At 39.8% G+C, this 20,631-nt stretch overlaps 1 protein-coding gene across 1 annotated transcript; it reads left to right on the top strand.

Annotated features, from left to right (window-relative positions):
* Positions 1-11,960: 11,960 nt before the first annotated feature.
* Positions 11,961-17,328, top strand: IL26 (interleukin 26). The gene is made up of 5 exons (XM_057377432.1): positions 11,961-12,131; positions 12,493-12,549; positions 13,416-13,547; positions 17,081-17,146; positions 17,232-17,328. Exons 1-5 carry the CDS (start codon positions 11,961-11,963, stop codon positions 17,316-17,318), a joined length of 513 nt encoding a protein of 170 aa, XP_057233415.1. The 3' UTR covers positions 17,319-17,328.
* Positions 17,329-20,631: the final 3,303 nt, after the last annotated feature.

The raw sequence follows: 20,631 nt of genomic DNA, 5'->3' as shown, positions 1-20,631 counted from the left end.
ATGATCCATTTGGGTGATGGATGCCTGTTACCTGTTAAACTAGATGCATTCAATGGCTTATTTTCTCCACACTTTCATTTGCATATCACAACATGTGATTTACATGCCGGTTCATAGTCAAGGCAGAAGTGACCCATAAATGACAGCCAGCCAGGGTTTGGTACCACATGACAGTTTCAGAGATTTAATATTTTTCTAGATTCAGTAGGTTATAGATTTCCTTTCTTGTGGGATAAAGAATTGTTGTCAAGAGCTGTTGGCCAATATCCTTTCTCTTACCACTCAGATTGTGGGAGCAAATGGAGGGAGTTTAATCACCAAATGAGAAGCTCATCTCACTGGCCTTTGACATACACAGTCTTTCCCTGAGCTACATCCATCTCCCTTTATMGTCAAAAGAGACTAAGAGGAATTAAACATGTGTCATTTCTGTAGTCCGTATTAGAGGTTTATAAAGATTGTGACTTTGGGCAGAATAACAAAACTTTGCCCCAAAAGTACCTGTTTTGTCCCTTAATTATAAATAGAGACCCGACCATGACAGACCACACATATACTGTTCCTTGTTGATATAATTGCTTCACAAATGGATAAATAAGTTATTTCCTTCTTCTACTTCCTTTAGGTCTTTTCAACATTGTCCTTGCTGAGTTGCCCTACCCAGAAATATCAAACAAATCTCTCAAGTTTTCCACACTGGGGCTAGACCCAGATTAAAACCCATCTGTCCACAAAAGTGCAAAAATGTAGTCAACCAATCATTAACTTCTTCAACCCTAAAAACCACCAGCTGGAAGACTCTACCACGGAAATCTCATGAGCTGGAGCCCTGGAAACGCCACACAGCAAAATTTGCAGAATTTCCTTCTCAGGTTTTCTTGCAGAGTGTGCGTGGCTTGTGGGTGTGTGAAGGATGGTGGTGATGGTCAGTTTTGAACAGACAAAGGAAGCAGAAGTTGGTTTCCCTTACCACAGGAGGAAATGTCTGGAACAATTACTGACCAAAAGAAAATAAAAATGCAGTTTCAGTCAGGAAAGCTGAATTTTAATTCAGTTAATAGTTACAGCTAAAAAAAAMAAATCTTGCTGTAATGTTTCATTCTAGACATTTTCTAAATAGTGTTTTGGTTTCATGTGCATTTCTTTCAAAGGCTGAAAAAAGATTTGAAAGCAAAAYGAGCTGTTTCATTTTGAGTTGGACAAGTGCTTTGGGCCTACTCAAACTGAATTATTTTGGTTTAATTTTTTGCTTGGGTCACCAAAGGGAAACCCCATTATTCACACAATTCTAATTTCTGTTGCCCTATTTTCCTTTCCATTTTCTGCCTCCAAGTCTTGGACTATTTGTCCTTGACTAGCAATCTTATGGAAGACACCTGCTCCACATCCTTCATTGAGGACATCATCACTGTAGGGGCTGCATGACCTCTTCCTGAGCAAAAATTCACAGACCACTCTACTGCCAAATTTGCATCTCAATGACTCTTCCTGCCCTTCTCTTACATTCGGTGACTAGAACAGGTGCTTTTTTTTTTTTTTTTGCTTCACAGGTAATTACAAAGCATTTATAAAACTGCCTCTGAAATGTCATATTGTGAAGAGAAAGGAGCCCAAGGCATGAACAGAAGTTTCCACATCCTGCTGAGTAAGTATTGGTGACAGTTAAGAAASATGTCTTAAATATGTTGCCTGGAGTGTTATGCAGTTGAGAGATTTACATATTCAATGTATGAATGTATACTCCCCAAGTGACCTAGAATAATCAAGAATTGATGTTTCCAGTTTGCTGTTGGGAGTGTGTTATRGGTAATGCAAAATGCTGAAGTTATCCTGTTCATGAATCAATGGCATATGATCATGTCAGCTTGTGCTTTGAAGCACAATTAACCAAACAATTATCTGCTCTGAAGAGGGTTTGGACTGCACTGAGCAGCACTAAGTGCCTGACAAATTTTTCAGTCACATTCATGATCAGTATGGATGTTTGTAAAGTCGGTGTAACCAGGAGCAGAWCTGGCCTGCTAATGTGAAGCAAGATTAGCAGAAATATTAGAGTTAGTCTGAAGCTTATTATGATACTGCCAGGAAAAAGGTAATGATCATGGAAAGAAGGAAAAACCTGGAGTGCAGTTCTGTGGGACCCAGGGTATTKTTGGCAGGCCACTACCCAAAAATATATTACATAAAATAACGTATTTGGGATGGAAAGTGATGTACCCTCTCAAGTTTTCTCTGGATTGTGTGTAATTYAAAAATTTGTTAGAAAGTCTTATTTGGGTGAGGTAAACTACAAAGTACAAACTATGCTAAGGCTGATGGCACTTCTGGTGCTACACGTGATTCATAGCTCGTATCCATTTGTGACACCGTTTTCATGGTTAACACAAACCTGCAGACGTTAGCAGATTAACTGTATGAACTTCACTGCTAACAAAAGTGCTAAACAATAATGTAACTGAAAAGATTTCTTCTTGAGTCTAGGAAAACACTCTCTCTTTAACCTTTAACCTTTAAATTGCAAATACCTGGCCAAATTCACAGATGTTAATTTCTGTAATTTAATTTGAAATTCAATGGCAAATTGTTTGAAAAGAAAATATTCCTACACCTCTCCTTCCCTAAGGAGAAATTAAAATCAAAATGATATTTAGAAGAACCATTAATCCTCAGCAAACTAACCCATGAGACCCAAATGTAAATATTTTTTCAGTATGAAGGATTAAAGCATAGCATTTAATATTTCCAGGATCTGGCCATTTTTCTTACCTAAGTATGAATTGTAAAAAATAAAGCACAAATCTTCTAAACTAAAAATAATTTTTCTTCAGCTTAGGGAAGCATGGATAAAAATATTTGAAAAAAAAMCCAGGCTGATAAATATGTCTTTAACTACTTTATTTGAAACTATTGTATAGTTGTTTCACTAAGAACCACTATGGTTTTTCAATGGAAATTGTAGCCCTAGTTTCAAATGACCAAATGCAAAGTGACATTCTTTTCCAAAAACTTCAAAATTGCACCAATTTAAAGTTTATTTTGTTMTATTTTTTTTCCAAAAGAAAGWCTTCTGACTCCTACTGAGTATTTAAAGAATGGTGATGATGTTCCTTAAGAAAAGAATGGGGCAATCATGCATCTGTGGTAAAGTCTACAAGCTGTGCAATCACAGAGATTGACTTTCTGATTAGGCTTTGAGATGTAAGAGCTCCCCAATGGATTAGTTCATCCTGCTCCACAGAAGACAGAAAGACAACTCCCACTGATTTCAAAGTGTGTAAGATCAGGCTTGTACTTTGCGGGTTTATCAGGTTAATTATATTACCCCCTAAAAAAAAGTTTCAACACATGTGCTAAAATGGAAGTGATGAATTGGACTGTTCTCATGAAAGGCTTGTTCACAAAAATATGGTGTAGTAACACTTATTTGGGAAGCAGAGGCTCCGAAATAAAGTTTAGATGCTGCTTTGTCATTTTAGTTACCTTTTATTTACTGTTGGTCTAAACCTATCCAGGCCTTATCTCAGGTTAATACTTCTTACCAAACATGTCTGTAAAATTTCTGGTTTGAGCATCTTTTCTCCTTTAGTAGTTGTCCTTTATAGTGTGACTCCTGACAGTGTTGAATAGGGGAAGGAATTTCAGATTCTCTCTTTTTCATATGTTGTCACCAAAAAAAAAAAAAAAAAAATTGTCCTTTATAGTGTGACTCCTGACAGTGTTGAATAGGGGAAGGAATTTCAGATTCTCTCTTTTTCATATGTTGTCACCAAAAAAAAAATAAATTGTGTAACTAAGATTTTAGGTAGATATTACCAGATTTAAGGATTTTCAACTGTGATGCCCATTTTTACTTTGGTAACTCAAAAATAGAGGGTGCTCGCTTGACAAAGCACAGCATTTGGCAAAAAAAAAAAAAAAAAAAAAAAGAATATTTTGTAGTCATTATAATGAACATCAACACAGTGTTCATTCSTCCTGGATGTAACAAAGGTTTGATTAAGTTTAGGAAAGCATCTTAGTTTGATGGGAACCACATGTGGCTCAGAAAATGCAAGACAGTTACTTGCACGTGAGATATCTGGTTGGACTTGACACGTGAGCTTGAAGACTCCAAAATGGGGAGCTGCTCCATGTTGTCACTGTGCTCTCATTTTAATATCTGGCAATGATTCAGTTCTTTAAGTGACATGGATTTCTGGGCAAGTCTGGGAACTCAAAATCAGTGACCAAGACTCTGATCCTGAAAATTGCTGRAATGCCACATATTCTCCTCATTTTGTGTGAGTCATCTGTCCTAGCTCTGGTGCCAGAAAACCAAAAGCAAAGCTCAGCAAAAGCTGAGGTGCTGCCCATGGGCAGGTGCAGAGCCTGTTCTAGCCCTGCCAGCAGCAAGGATGACAGCCTGGTCCCTCCATCAGCCCCACGTAAGAGCACAGAGCCATCCAGCCCCGGGCGGTCTGTGGTTGGTGTTACAAATTCCAGGCATGGACTTCAGGGTGTTACATTGCTCGTGGGTCAAGCTAAGGGGAAGTGAAAGAACCAGAATCAAGCAGCTTTTCCTGTGCCATTTGGCTTTGGAAACCTTTTGGCAGTAAGAAGGTAACTGCATTAGATTTCAATTTTAATTTCTTAGCTATTTTCCATTAGTCCTTGCAGTACTGAGCTTGACTTTCAGTTGGTAAACCAGTGATGTTGGAAATGAATAAATAATAGAGAACACCTTTTAGAGGAGGTGAGTATGTATGGTTTCTCTGAAAATAGGAAGACAGGGGCAACTAATTTTTTCTACGCTTCTGAAAAGTAAACCAGAGAATTTCTTAGACTTGCAGTATGAAATTTTGGTTGGGTTAAGTTTTTAACACAACCTCATTATCAGAACTGAGATAGGAGTGACATTGATAAATTATCTCCTGTTCCTTGCTATGTGGTTACAGGAGTATATGATAAATAAAATGTTTGCTTTTCCCAAGTGCCAGATTAGTAGAAATAAACTTCTATGTGTTCAGAGGTTTGGGCAAACATTTCAGAGCTGGGATACTTTGCAGGGCTTCCCTGAGAGTTTGGAAACCTGTTGGCTGAAGATCAAGGCAACAAACAAGGTTTTTAGGGAGCTGCTAAGCTGAATAAAGTGAAATCTGGTACAACAATATGCTTTCAAATAATCTAATCCAAACCTGGAATTGTGAGGAAACSTTTTACAACCTATGGACACTGATAAAAGCTTCTTCTCAAATAGGTACAAGTACTGAAAATTTTAAGAGATGAGAAWGAAAGTAATTAAAAAGGCCACACAGAGAGTTATAGAATTAACCTCTTTCTGGTGATCTAAGTAATAMAAATAATCAGAAAAATTATTGTAAAAGATTTTTTTTTCTTTGTAGCAAATTATAGCTCTGAAGATTTAATTAAGTTTGAAAGATCTTTTTAACTGGATTTTAAAAATATTTTTCTGATTTTCTACATAAGAGTGATTTTCTCCTGAAGACTCAAAAGTTGGTAAGCCCAGCACTGATATTAAATTGTAAAAAAAATATCAAAAAGTTTACCATTTGGTGTTCTGTAGAAACGATATTAAAAAAATTAAAAGTAACTATTTTAATATGGAGATCCCTAAGAACTTACTAATCAGTTTTACTTGACTCCTACAAGTGTATTTGATAATTTAAACTTCTGTCATAGTTAAAATACTAATTGATGTATGGGAGTTTGTACAGTCAATGCTCAGGTCTCTAATTGTAATTTTGCACATAAGGATTCTCTGAAAACCCTACTAAATCTGCAAATATTAAGAGATGGAATATTTATGGGTTTTTTCAAGAAGCTCCTAAAGAAGGTGTCCACTAAWACATTTCTATAATTTATAGTGTTGTTCATGTGTTTATATACTGTGCTGCAGACTAAGTAAAAAGTAGACCCTGAAAATAGACTAAAGACTGAAACTCCAAACWATCAAGTTATGCAAAGTCAGATATAACCAGTATTCTACTTTTTTGTTAGGTTTCTAAAACAAATTTCCTAAGTTTTTAAAATTGTTTCCCTGCTATTTTATTGGGAAACACATCAAAATTTTCCTGATCTAAACTGAAAATCTCAATGCATATTTTGATATGTGTGGCATCTTTCTTTCTTCCTAGTTATATTTTGTGATACTTTATTTTTCTGTAACTTTTAGGAGTCTCTACAATGCAATCTCTGTTTTATAAATCCTGCCAACAAGATACTCAGATACACAGTACCATCAGGTTCTTCTCTAGTGGCTGGTGCCATAGGATTTTGCATGTTTTGGAACCTCTCATAAGCAAATCATTATTTGGCTTCTAYAGATTTTCTAGCAAAATAGAATTACTATGTATGATAAGCAAATCACTAAAATTTYCCCCCAAAATGGATCTACTGATGASGGTCATTGAAAGCACKACAGTGGAAGTCTGGAGCCATGAAGGAGTTGTTGAATGAAAGCTGGGGAGATGGTTCCCTGGCAGCAATCTCCAATGGAAGGGATCCAGGATGATTCTGAGGGAAAGATAACAGAGAGAGCCACATTTATTGCCAATAGGTTTAGGTTCACTAGAGAGAGAATGGTACCTCCAAATGGAAAACCCCTCTGGGAAATCATTTTGTTGACTGCTGAGCTTTCTTCTTTCATTTTTGTTCTCTGGTACTACAYTGGAGACTCAAGGAGGCAGCAGTCCTGTGGCACTCAGTTCAGCAGTTGCCAGGATTTTGGAACAAATCTCACTTGTGAAAGAGTTGACCTGAGAGACGACTTGGCTTGTTTTCCACATTGTCCTATGCAGGAGGGTTCTTTTTTGTTGTTCAAAATTGCATGGCTAAAGCTAAGATTCAGCTTTCAGTAACCAGAAAAACTTTAGCTCTAAACTAAATGGATGACTTCAGTTCTATACTAAAACTATGGAACTGCACTGCAAGCAAACGTTTCCGACACAGTTTTTGGTTTTTGGTTTGGCTTGTTTGTGTGGGTGTTTTTGTTTTTGTTTTTGTTTTTGTTTGGTGGTTGTGGTTTTTTGGATTTTGTTTTGTTTTGTTTTTGCGAAAGACTGTTCTTGCCAATAAAAATCAAATATAATGCTTTTTCTTAATGTGGTTCAATGCATTGCCTGCCATTAGCACAGGCGTATCAGCTGAAAGATTCAATGCCAGTATTGTTAGCCAATATCTGGTTAGGTTATTTGTACCTTGGTATGTCCTAACTTGTCACTGCAGTTTCTGACCATTGTTCAGAAATTCTATTAAATTACTGTCTTAAAATGTCTTTCAAAATCTGTTTCTCACAGGAGACAGCTGCCTYTAAACAGTCTTCTCAATTTATGTTTTAAACAATGTTCTTTTCCCACACTAAGAAATCCTTTCAGCACGGAGGCTGCAGTTTCTGTAGCTTCAGAGTCTCCCAGCCCAGCTCCCAGGTGCTGTGACGGATAGAGCTGAACGGGCAGCCTGTGCTGGCAGTGCCACGATGCTCAGGAATGTTCTGGGTTAAGAGAATAGAGGGGAAAAAAAAGACCTTTAAAAAATTTGAAAACAGAAGCAAGAGAGAAGGTTAAAAAATATAATGGGGAAAGAGTAAACTAAAAAAAAAAAAATGTAGAAAGAGAGAGAAGATTTCCAGGAAAAGAGTTGTGCCATGCAAACTGATGCACTTCTACCAGCCTAGCAGCTGTGGACATCCTCCTCCCCCAGGAATGGACACAGGTTTCCATGAGGCTGGCTTTTTCCTTTCATAATTTTATGTGATGACATTACAAGAGAAAGCAGGTCACAGACTTTTGGACACTCCTGGATGTCACAAGAGGAAACAACGAGGTTGAAATAGCCACCTGCCCACATGGGCAGGCTGAGCTGTTATTGCTGAGCACATTTKTACACTCTGCAGAAATGCCACTTACATTGATTTCCTGATGCAACTTGGTGGTGGGAAACAAATGTTTTCTGAAGAGTTTGGGGACTGAATCACTGTTGTTAAGTGAGATCACTCGACTGGTTGATGGGAACAATGCAGACATGCTCAAGCATTTTTTCATATCTGTTTCTTTCATAATCTRTATTCTGAAAAGCAGGACTACATGAATGTGACTAGTAAAGGCTACACACTCAAAGGTTTTTTGTCAAAATCAGCTCCTCATCCAGCCAGGAAATTATTACTACTTTTTAACTACGTAACTGGACATTTGAGAAGCATTTTGAATTATTGAGGAAGCACTAAGCATTMTTTTGAAGCAGTTAATAGTTGGCCATAAAAACTGCTACCGCTTAGAAAAAGTTTGTTTGTTTGTTTGTTATCTATTTCTGTGCATAGAGACAAAATCGCAGTTCTAGCACCTTGGTAGTTTCAAAATGGATCTTGAGTATAGTCTGTAATCTGTCTCTGAAAAGATTGAATGTACTGAACCTTGCTATTAGAGTTCTGAAGTAAAACCAGCTTTAGAGACAATTGCCAGCCATCTGTCACCAAACTGAAGCACCAAAGCAGGCCAGCAGCACAGGGAGGTGCACCACTTGAACCAGTCCTGAGGATGACAGTGGACTGASAGCAGGCTTTATAGCAATTCACATTTGAAACTTATTCAAAAGTTGTTACTCATGAAGTGGAAAGGGGAGCAAATGCCCAGTGAAAATGTAATTATATTTGGGTTTTTTTAAATCTAATTTTGGGTTGGTTTGGTTTAGTTTGTCTTCTTCATCTGGGTTTGAGTCTGAATTTTGCTTTACTTAATATCTTAAAATTTTTATGACATTTGTGTGAAGCATAGAGTCAAAAGCTTCTGGTGGGATTGGATTTCTGGACCTGCTGGTGAAGTACCACAGGGATAATTAAGAATTTGGAACATCTTTCATCTGAGGAGAGGCAGTGAGATTTGGGGCTGTTCAGCTTGGGGAACAGTCAAGGTGATCTCACCAATGTGTTCRAATGCCTGAGAAAAGGAAGAAGAGAGCCAGGCTTCTGGAAGCACTCCTCAGTGCTTCCCAGGGACAGGACAAGAGGCAAATCAAAATCCTTGAAATTCCATCTGAACATAATAAGACAGTTTTCTACTGTGACTGAAAATTCACACTGGTTGATTAGAGAAGTTGTGAAGTCTGACCTTCAGAGATAAGSAAAACCTGAGTAGTCCTGGGTAATCAGCTGTAGGTGGCCCTTCCTGAACACGAATGTTGGACAAGACGACTTCAGAGGCCACTTCTGACCTGAACCTTTGCTGCTCCCCCRCAAAGCAGCTGAGGGGCACCCAGAGAGGCACCATGAAACACAGGTGAACAAATGTAGGGATTTTGTGTGTAAGGATGGGGAAGGCACCAGATGGGCATCCAGTCCTGGGCATCAGAGTTTTTAGTTTTCTTTGCGCTGTCCTTATTTCATTTATGTGTGTTTATCTTTCCTAACCAGAGCAGTTGATGTGTAATATGTAAGCTGGAGCTGCTAGTGCTGTCTGTGCTACTCTGTTTTTCCCCTGATATTTATGACTCCTGAAGCTCCTGGCAATGGATCACTGGCTGATGATGTGCTGAGTTTGCATGGGTAATTTAGGCACCCTTGTCTGAAAAATTAGCTCATMGCAGTTCTTGCTACACAAGACCCAGAAAATAAAGATTATCCTTGTTCTGAGCAAGTAACTCAAGAAAAATTTGAAGAGTATTGGCTATTTTTTGACTAGAAATGAAATMATCATATTAAAAATTGTGGAAGTGTTATCAGTTTTATAGGATTGGTTATTAAATGGTCACCCCCACTTTTATGAAAAGAGGGATAGGAAAGCCCTAGTTTATTTTTATTTTTTTAAGCATGGCTACCTTGTACTTGCATCCATCTGCATTCTTTCACACCACCCAGCTGAAAAGTCAGCCAATTCAGTAAGACATTTACTGATTTGTGTCCAGAGGTATCTAGAGCCCAATGAAAAGGTGTCAGTGCTACAGCCCTGTAAGCACAGTGGTAGTTCACAGTAGAGACAAATTGAAACTTGTGGGCTCGAGGGTTTTCCAGCAACATTAGAAGTTTCAGAGATGTGAACATTATTGATTTTCATATGCAAAGACATTGCTGACTGGCTACATGACCCATTTATTCAATTTAGAGGAAAAYGGTTGACCAAGGAGTACCTCACCTTGAGGAACCCAAGGCAGTTTTGCATTCTGACTGTATTGCTTTCGCCCAAGATCCTCTTCCAGGAACAAACTAGCAGTAAGAGGCTACTCTGCTGTCCACATGCTGTGTGTGCTGAGGCTCAGGGTGCTTCATCTGGCAARCCTGACCAGCATTTTCAGTGTTTCGATACAGAGCACATTTCACAGGAGCCCTAAAATGCACATAAGGCCTCAGGTCACCAGCATCTCCACTTTCCAAAAGATCAAGATCTCCTCCCTTTCTTGGCTCTTTTTGTCCCCAGAGCACCTCATGAGCACTTCAGTGCTGGTGAAGCTGCTGTGACGTGTAGATGGTTCTGTGGAGAAATGCATTTCCCAGAGCTTTGGAAGTGGGATCCTTGAAGCTGGATTTGAATCCAGTTTGGCCTGCATGTGTGCTTGTCTGTGTAAATGGTCAGTGGGACCAAGGCTGCAGTGAGTTAATTACCCAGCTTGTCTCACCTTTCTTCTTCCCAGARCTGACACATATCCCGGATGCAGGCATGGTATCCCAGAGGGACAAACAGCTGCTGSATTTGACAGACCATTGTCACTTTCAGTCATTGCAGTTTAAACCACTTTTTCTGATATGCTTAAGGTCCTCTGTGTTGCTTCTGAAACACTAAAGGAGTGAAAGCTCTGCCCTTTGTGARTTTTCCAAGAGATTGCTTTTACTTCCAACAAAAATGGTACCATGGAAATTTTGTTCTAGACTAACACCAGCTTTCTTYGTCTTCTTGCATACACCTCAACCAGTTCTAGCATCTTGACATTTGACTTAGAACAATACTTGCCTCACATTGCTGGTGTTGCTTCATGACTTACAAGCCTATCCTTGGAGTGATATTCTTGCATGTCTGGAGTGGTTCCTGAGAAACCTGCAGCATTTGGCTGTATTGGAAACAGGCCAGACACAGATTGCCCAATCTCTGACCACCTTTGTAAAGAGTGATCATCCAAATATATGCTTTTACCACCTCTGKGTGGGGATGCAGGGATCTTGCACATTATTTCCCAGTGCCCGTGGCTCTCAGTGGACTTTTAAAGTGACTTGATAGCCAAAGATGTCCTGGTCCTTCCACAGAGCCCTTCCTGGAGCCCTTCCTTTCCCAATAAACAGCCTTCTGCTCCTACTGGGGCAAAGTCTGCCCTGGAAAAGGACTGCTGAGTTTAAAATGGGCAGCAAACACCTTTGCTTTTAGATGTTAAGTCCTGGAAAACATACTCTTCTGAAAAACTCAACAGGGAAGTTTTACACGCTTTGCAGTCCAGCTTCCTTGTAGATAACAGATCTAATGCTTTTTAAGGGTAAAGGTTTAGAAAAGGGKTTTTTTTTCCTCTCTGGGCCTTTCAGAAAAGTGCTGCCATTAAGTTTTGTGGAAAAAATWAAAAAAACCCCAAACATATATTTGGCATACTTCAAATGTGAAGCCTTTTCTGCATTGCTAAATTAAACTAATGCTCAACTACCTTTTCCTCGCTTGACCATTACTTAAATGAAAGAAGACCTCTCACACGATAGGGAAGTTCTTCWTTCTTGGAAACCTTGACCCTGTTGCCAGTAAATATGGAGTTACCGTCTAGAAAAATGTCACAGATGATTGTGGTCGAATTTGTTGAAAGTGGAGCAAGATGTGTAAAAAAGCACAGCAAAAATACCGATCAGGCACCACATGAGCAATAGGTTATCTACGTGAGCATCTCGGGGAAGAGACTACTTTGAGGGTTAACAAAATTAGGTTAACCTCTGTCATCTAACCAGTCTGGCTGCATCACACATGCTGCTGTGACTGTAGAGGCTCGAAGATCTGGGAGCAAAGATGAAAGTATGTTCTATTTTCAGATCTGGGCATTTTTTATTTCTGCTTTGTCTTTTTGCTGTGGAAGGCAAAAGATCACCTACAGGAAAGCATTCCTGCCGAAAAGGACTCCTCTCCCAGGTGACAGAGAACCTGTATATCAAGGCAACTAGTTTAAAATCATCTGTTCCTGTAAGTTGACCCCACTAGTTGAAAAAGTTAATTTTATTTATAGATGATTCTTTATTAGTTTAATTACTGAGCTTTCTGGAAACTTTAATTAAGTTGAATGATCTCTGCAGTGAGGGATAGGGTAATGAAGCTACTTCTTTCGCAAAGGTGGAACAAAATGATGTACAAAAGGTGCATAGAGAGGCTGGATGAGTTTGACGTTAAAGAGGTTTGTAGCTATGCTAGGATTGAGCCCTCATTCTACATCTGAAGAAGATGATGAAAATTAATATTATTGCTACTAAGTTTTGTACAAACCAGACTTGAAACTGTCTCCCTTCCTCTGCTCAGGTTAATTATATTACTGCATCATATTTTACAGAAGGATCTCATCAARACCACAAGACTGCTTAAAAAGACTACAAAAGTGCTGTTTATGGTAAGATTTATACTACTGATTTTCCATTTTCTTACTTTGATATTCATTTGGTCAATAGAAACAGGAATATGTGATCAAAAGCAATGACAGCCAGTGCAAAAATTGGGAAAGTTTAATTGGGAAAGGCATATATGAAAGCCACATGCTTAATGAAGTCCTCTGCTTAGCAGGAGAGTGTAATTTCTTAACTTACTTTAGTATAGACCTACAGGCYTTCGGTGTCCCTCTAATTTCACAAATTGCCTTGGGAGTGAAGGCTCCTCACTTGGCTGTGGGACCCACACACAGACATCTGCATTTGGGTGGTGTAATCTGCAGCTGCATTGCCCTCCTGATAGGAGTCTCACACCTGATACTTCATTCCATTGCCTAAAAACAGGTATATGGTAATTTGAAATTCCTTGAGGTGTCCAGGAGAACCCACAGGTCAGGCAGATATGACAGTGTTGATGTGGCAATATCAAATGGCACGGGACACAGATGTGGAGGAATGGAACAATGACACCCACCCACAATGACGCTTACAATTTGACCAAAATTGTCTGACTTGCCTCCCCAATTTATCTTCCATTTATTCTTTGTGTGTTAAGTACATTTGCTGCTCTCACTTGTGCTCATGGTTTGCCTTGCTGATTCTCCTGTGCCTGCCAGCACAGCACCCTCCTGCCTTTCTTCCAGAAACTACAGGGGTAGATTGAGCTGTTTAAAACAAAAGGAAGCAGATCAATGGGATAACAAAATTCATTAAAATGGTTTTATTGATTGCACACTTTCTAAACATGCATGTTTTTATGAGGCTGAAATTTTAGGCCGAGCTTGACTTGCAAGGTTTTCATTTGGCAACTCGTTACTTGATTTGTTTTCAGACAAACTGCAGCGTTCGAGATCAGCTCCTCTCCTTCTATATGAAAAACGTCTTCAGTCGTCTTGAGGTGGGAAGTGACAAGTTGTACATTATTAGTGCCTTCCAGGTCCTGCAAGAAAACATGGATGCCTGTGTAAGTATATTCCAGAGAGCTAAGCTAACTTTGTCCCTCTGAAAAGTTGAGGAAGAGCTCTGTCTCAGTTTTTTGGCAGACAGAGAGGGTATTCAGAGTCACGGTGTGTCCCATGCCACAGAGGACTCACCTTCAAGAGAGCTTCCCCACCAGGGCCAGGGAGGTTTGACAGCACTCATTCCCTCCCAGAGTGATCTTGTGGAGAGCGTGCAAGGTGGTGAGGATCCCATGGAAACACGCCACTTCCCTTCTGATGATGTCACCTTGTGCTGCCCCCTCATCACCAAAGCTGCAGAGACAGGGTGAGCACAGGGAGAAATGTGGCTCCTCGAGYTTCTGTGATGTAACACTGGTAATGCTTTCCTTCCTCAACAGCGTAACTTCCGTGTGTGTAATCTTTTCTCACACGTCATCTTTGCTCCTCCATACTGAATTTTGAATGAACTGATCATGAGTAAGCAGGAGCCACAACTGTGAAGCACATGGGAGCGGTTCCTGTGCACCAGCTGTGCCCACAGTCAGAGCAGGTTGTCAGGGAGCGATGTTGCCCACTGGCAAAATGTCTCCAGGTGCCCCAGAGGGGAGGCTTTTACCAACACTGCCGAAGTAACCACAGAACAGCAGATAGAGCACACTTTTGCCTGTGCAAATACATTTCCTACCATCACAGGTAGGATGCCAAGATGATATCGCTCATATCTCATTTCTCATCTACTTTTTAAGGGTAAACAATTAGCAACAGGATATGTCTTAAAATTAAATATCCTAAGGATATTTCTTCCCTAAACCTGCAGTCCTCACAAATCACAGTGTCCCAAAACGTGGAGCCTGACTGAAGGTGAAATATATCCAGGCAAATRTCTATAGTGATTTTAGAAAGTGAGAGCAGGATGGCGAATCAATATATAAATGAATTAAATTAATTGAAGCTTTGCCTAATGTGAACTGTATAGCAGCATGAAAGAAAAGAACATTGGTTCYACATGCACAAAAATATTTGCAATGCAAAAACAGCTCCAGAGATGTCTTTGTGGAGTTACAGCCCAGAACTCAACTGGGATATTTGCATAATGTAAAAAGATTCAAATCTCAATGGRAGAAAACTCCACCAGCTTTCAAGTTCTGTATTTAAAGCCATGCTAAACAGTTGTAATTTACAGCCAATATTCACAGCATTCTGCTGTGATCTTATTGCTGTGGTTATCTGTGTCCGTCTAAATTCCAGATAATACAATAATATAATTCCAGAATGAGATAATATAATTTCAGATGGTATAATATGTTTTATAGAGATCTCATTTTTGTTGGAGAAACAATTACATTCTATACAAATGCCAGYACACACTGAGGAGTTTAGACTGTCAGCTGTGACTGAATTCAGAATATCAGTCATTCTTAAATATCACCAGGGACTGTAGCTTGCTAGATAGTTTAGTAATACATTCTGYGCTGTATGGAGACAAAATGCTGCAGATTTCTCAGTGCTCCTGCATTCTTTTCCATAATTAGTGCCAGTGTTTTACTCAGCAGAAGTCTAGACATAACAACTTACGTTTTTCGGTCTTAAAACATACTGTCGAGAGAGATAAGATTTCCCCTGCTAGCAGAAAACAAAAGCTCTTTGAGAAATCGTGATCTTCTAGGAGACACCTAATTTCTGCAAACTATCATTTTTGGAAATGTTTGTGTTAATTCAAATCCGACAATACAAGACCATGAATGTCTTGTATGTGAAAGAATGTGAGAAAGACCTTTTCTCTTATGTGAAAGAATAAGAGAAAAGGTGAATATAGTGAAAGAATCCATTGATCTTTTGCTAATACTCAAGTGAGATTTTCCATATTATTCCTCAATAAATTAGCACTCATTCATCCCTGTACTTAAGCTCTTTACTTGTTATTACCTAGTTGAGATATAAGACGTTTATCAGGAGGGATTTCCACCATCACATGAAACGTAATTAATTTGTTACCTTTCAAGGATGAAGTTCTCTATATATCTAAGAGAAACAGGGATACTTTATATACATATTCACCCCGCATTCTTTCCTGAAGTTGGGCTGTAATTTAGCCAGCTAGAGGAATGTGTCCCACTTAAAAATCCTAATAATATTTGCCTCCCAACCACCCCAATACTACAATATTATGATTCTCACCTTGCCAGTTCTTGGTTTTGTCCAAATAAGGAAGCATTAATATTTTCCAATGCCATAGGGGCACAAGTTCAGTTTTTCAGACATACTTAAGTTCCTACAGCAGTAGCAGATAGTGGAAGTGTTTTCTGATATTTGAACGGAGTGCAGAAGGACAATATATTCCCTGCAGAACCTTTAATATTTCGCTGTCATTGTAGGCAGGGTTTATAGGCCTCAAGCTGAGTTTGAGTGCTGTTTGCAACTCTCAGACTTGCTTGATGGCTCATTTAGTGACTTGCCATTTATGCAGAAAGAAAAGAGTTTGTGATGTGTATCACCACTAAAGCCCGCATACTCATTTAAAGTCAGTTCTGCAACCAAATGATATTTTATGGAAATACGTATCATATAAAATGCAGAACATTAAAAAAAGAAAAAAAAATCTCCAAGCCTTTTTACCACATTTTCATCATGTGAAGTGACTTTAGGAAGCACGAAAGGTAACCTGAAAATGTTTGTGGTCCTTTTTCAAGTACTGTGTGTGAGACACAAAAGCACTAATAACCACCTATTTCAGCAGTCATCTCCTTCCATGGATGGAGGTGAGGACCTTTGCCTTTTTCCTTTTCAAACAAGCCCTTGTTTGTAGATAGGAAAACATCCTATTTTTCCTTTTTTTTTTTGAAAATCCAGATAGCTGAGGAATCAGCAAGCCATGTTGCTCAGAAATCTTTGCCTGTCAGCTCTAAAAGAAACAGCTGTAACAGCTTTGGGTGGCCAGGGCTGAGTGGCCAGAGATGGGTGTGAGGAGAGGGCTAAGTCCCCAGGCTGTAATTGGTCAGACACTGGAGAAACGGGCAGGGAAACTGAGACAAACATAAATTAACTTTATAAACATGTTTGAAGGGCTTGCAGAAATGTGCAAAATAGCTCCCTGTACTTTACAATGGTATCTAGCTCTTAGCCCTGCTTTCCCTCGGGGTCAGAGGTTCTGAGGGTCCAAAGTTGAAGGGCCTTGAATGTTAGAACTAGGATATAATGTGCAAAAGGTCTAACTGCAGCTAATGTAAAGGTTCCTGAGATCAGGAACAGCTTCGTCTCAGCTTTGTCTGTTCTGCCCCTGGAGCAGTTACAGCACCCTGCTGTGCTTTCCCATCCCGCCTGCCTGTGCCTCATGGTGGCCCCAAACCTTAGAGGTACTCAAGGTACCAATTTTTTGTGTTGTAAATTCAACTTGGCAGGAAGCACACAGGCAAAAGAACACATTTGAAGTATTGGGAGGTGCTGAAATGATCACACATTTTACTGGTAGCCCTGCAGTGCCACACTGTGGGCTGGACTCTTCCTCATCGCTTTGCCTCTATATCAGCGTCTTTGGGGTTTTTTTTTCATTCTTCAGCTTCCGTGTGCTCCATCCACAAGGTTAACTTCTCCTRTCAAAAAGTTAAAGAGGAAGTTTCTCAAGGTAAGAACAGGAGATGCTGGCTCCCCTCTGCATTGCTCGAGGGCTGGAGCTAGTTTCTTTTCTAATGCCTTTAAATTCTCAGCAGCTTGGAGATAAGGGAATCTACAAGGCCATCCATGAGCTGGACATTCTCCTTCCCTGGATTCAGACCTACATCCAAACTGTCTTATGAAGAGTGAGAAGGTGACAAACAACGTGCTGCTCCTGTTCTAAGAACAGMTCACCACTCAAAAGGCCTGAAAACAAACAGAGAGCTGGATGTACAATTTGTCTGGCAGCAACTCCGTCCCAGGGAATGTCACCTTCTGTAGCAGAGGCACGAAGAGGGGTTTCCACAAGCTTTCACGGTTCGCCTGGCACAGCAGCTTTGTCTGTTCTGCCCCTGGAGCAGTTACAGCACCCTGCTGTGCTTTCCCATCCCGCCTGCCTGTGCCTCATGGTGGCCCCAAACACAGAGCGCCAGCAGAACGTGGGGTCTGCCACCCTGTGGGTCACACACCATGTCCCATGTGCCGTGGGCATGATCCAGCCATGGCCTGTGCCACGCTGTGTGAATGCAGCTCAAAGCAACAAGGATCACTTCGGAAAATCCTGCCCCTAAGTTGTGTTTCTGTTGGGGTTTGTGGTTGTAGATTTATAACTGCATACAGAGTTATAATTGTGTACAGAGCCATTCTACATGTAAATAAGGTAAATAATTATATACTGCTTATCTTTATTATTAATTTAAGGTAATAACTCTTCCCTAATAAAATAACATAATTAATGCAAAAGCTTTGTTCTTGTATTCATAAATGACCTTCAGATGTCACATGATCTGCATGAGATCAGGCATTGAGAAAACACAATAAATTGATTGCTTTGACTAGGATTGTAAAGTGATTTGTGAGAGGTTTATGGAAGTTGATGGTAGTGGTTTCCAAAATGTCTTTCATATAGTACAGAATAAAGATGGAGTTCTAGTTTTCCCATATTTTAAAAAATTTACCAGGAGAAACTATCTAGGTGATGAACATATTCCCAATCTGTATGTTTGGCAGTTCCATGGTGCTGAGCTTCTGCAAATTTTCAAATATCATAGTTCTGCTAAGTCAGGAGTGTTTGAAAACATTAGTGTGATGACGCTGATGAGCCTGGGCCCCACAATTAAAAGAAAAAAGAGAAAAGGACCCAACCAGTGAGGAATATATAATCTGCTGAAATTGCTTCTACTAACTTGGCACTATAAATTTTAGCCTGCTTCTTGAGAAAGGTAGTAGAGATGCCTGACAAAAATGTTCTTAAACATATACATTCTTACTCTGGGAGACAGCAAACCTAATGTACCATCCTACGTGGTGATTTTAAATTTGTCAGGGATCTGCTGGTCCAGATCATATGTGGAATAATGTACAGAAGGCACAGACAAGGAGAGAAAAACTGCCTCATACTCCTCATTCCAGAGAATTGCCAGCTTCCACTGAATGCATTGCATGTTTAGAAATGAGACACAGATTTCATCCTCTATTTTATTAGTAGTTATGTTATATTGTTTCATTATTTGTATTTTATTACTAGAGGGAGTTGCAGTATATGGCACACTAGGTTTTGCTGCAGTACCTTACCAGTCAACTGTATTTTATCTGAACAAACCGTATTATAAAACAAACAAAATCAGAGCATAGTACTCTTGGCTCTGAGGCATCACCTCCAAATTATTTTGATCTTACTGAATTCCTTTTACTTTTGGTGATTTGATATCCTTTCCTTACATAGCAAAATGACACCTAGAAGGCTAACAAGACCAACACACATTCCTAGCTCTAMCTTTTAGATTTGATGAAGCTGGTTGTTGCCAAAATGACACATTCAGGGAGAAGAAACAGGAAAAGCTCGCCCAAGTGCTTTAATTAAAAGGAGGCTGCAGAGGCAGACCCAGGCAGACACTTGGCACCTTTGCACAAAAGCCCAGGGCCTATCGTGGGCACACATTGCTGGAGCAGGAGTCTGAAGAATGTGAATCTCGTTTCARGGTGAGCTGGGCACAAGGAAAGGGAGGTGTGGCTGGATGAGTATGTTCATTTGCTCATCCCTAAGAGCATAACTCCATGATTTCAAATGTTTGCCTTGCAGACAAACAACTACATCACAGTTCCGCCATCCTGTGGAGTCAATATTCAACATCAGCTTTCAGAGCCATGGCAAGTRTCTAACTAATAGAAGGGGGTTGCTTTGTAAAATATGTTTTTTCAGTTTTTCATTTTTTCAGTTTTAGTTTTTTGGAACACAAAATGGTTAATTAGAGGGACAGTGGCAAATTTARTGCCATGGTCTTTTTTGAGCATGTGTTTTAATTTTTAATTAACACAAGGCTCTTTTTCATGGATTGTTTTCACACAGTTCACCCATTTGTTGGTGAAATTTAGGTTTGCTTTCAGTTTTAATGTTTTTTGTCCAAACTTTGGTATGTGGAATGGAAAATTGAYCATGGGCGTGGCCTCACCAACCTTCCTCAGACATCACTGTCCAGTACTCGCAGCTGGCAGGGAGCAGTAGCTGGGATTGAGGGCCCTGTGTTGGTGAGAGTTGGAGGAGCTGCTGCTTCTCTGCTCAGAAGGGAGCCAGTGACACCTGCAAACAGAAAACCTGCCACATTTAATGAGGAACATCCATGGGCAATGGTTCCAGGTGATCCAGGCTGCCAAAGATTTTTGTGTGGAAAATTTTGTTTCTGTGGAAATTTTGCTGGGCTAACACAGCAAGTCAGGGGGTGACACATGAAAACACGAGGATACCGATGCCCTTTGAAAAGGGCAGATAACACCTTCCAGTGCCACCGCTTCCTGCGGTGGGTGTGGGCAGCCAGGACCGGCCGCAGCAGGGTTTGAGGTCAGKCTGCACTGAAGCTCAGCCTCCATTCATCTGAGGCTGTCAAGGGAAATAAAATTGTTTCACGGCATAAAAGCTTGGGATTTGCTTATTTCAGCCCTCATTTTCCATRCGGCTTGGGACACTTTGCAGACTCTTAGTCACCTTATCTATAAAATGAGAGTATCTCTGGSCATGATGCATCCCTTCATACAGTAATAAAAATTACATTTCCAAACCAATTAAACACTCCTGAATGAAAGGCAAAATACAGCATCTGCAAAATAAATGTCTTTACTTAATGCAAAAATGTTGTGGTAACAGATACATGCCATATGCAGGCTGTCTAACAACAACTACTGCTTTGAACCTTCACAAAAGCTTAGAAAAATAATTGGTGTTAAATATATTCAGCTGTCATTCAAAATAATAAGCATGTACAAAAGCTTGTTTCCTATTGAAACTGGACAAGTGARGGAGTGTATTTTAATTTTACAGATGAGACTCTAGGTGTCACTCTTAGAAAACAAGACTCGAGCTGGTCCCAGTTTGCTGCTGACTGCAGCTGATGGAGAAGGTGTTAGAGCATATTTCATAAGCAGTTTCCTTGGATGGAAACTGCGATAGATATGCAGTTG

Source organism: Malurus melanocephalus, unplaced genomic scaffold (assembly GCF_030028575.1).
Source record: "Malurus melanocephalus ecotype Western Australia unplaced genomic scaffold, MMel_1.1 scaffold_10, whole genome shotgun sequence".
In the NCBI taxonomy this organism is placed as follows: Eukaryota; Metazoa; Chordata; class Aves; order Passeriformes; family Maluridae; genus Malurus; species Malurus melanocephalus.
Note: the sequence above shows the minus strand (reverse complement) of the source record. Positions and strands in the feature narration are given on the sequence as shown.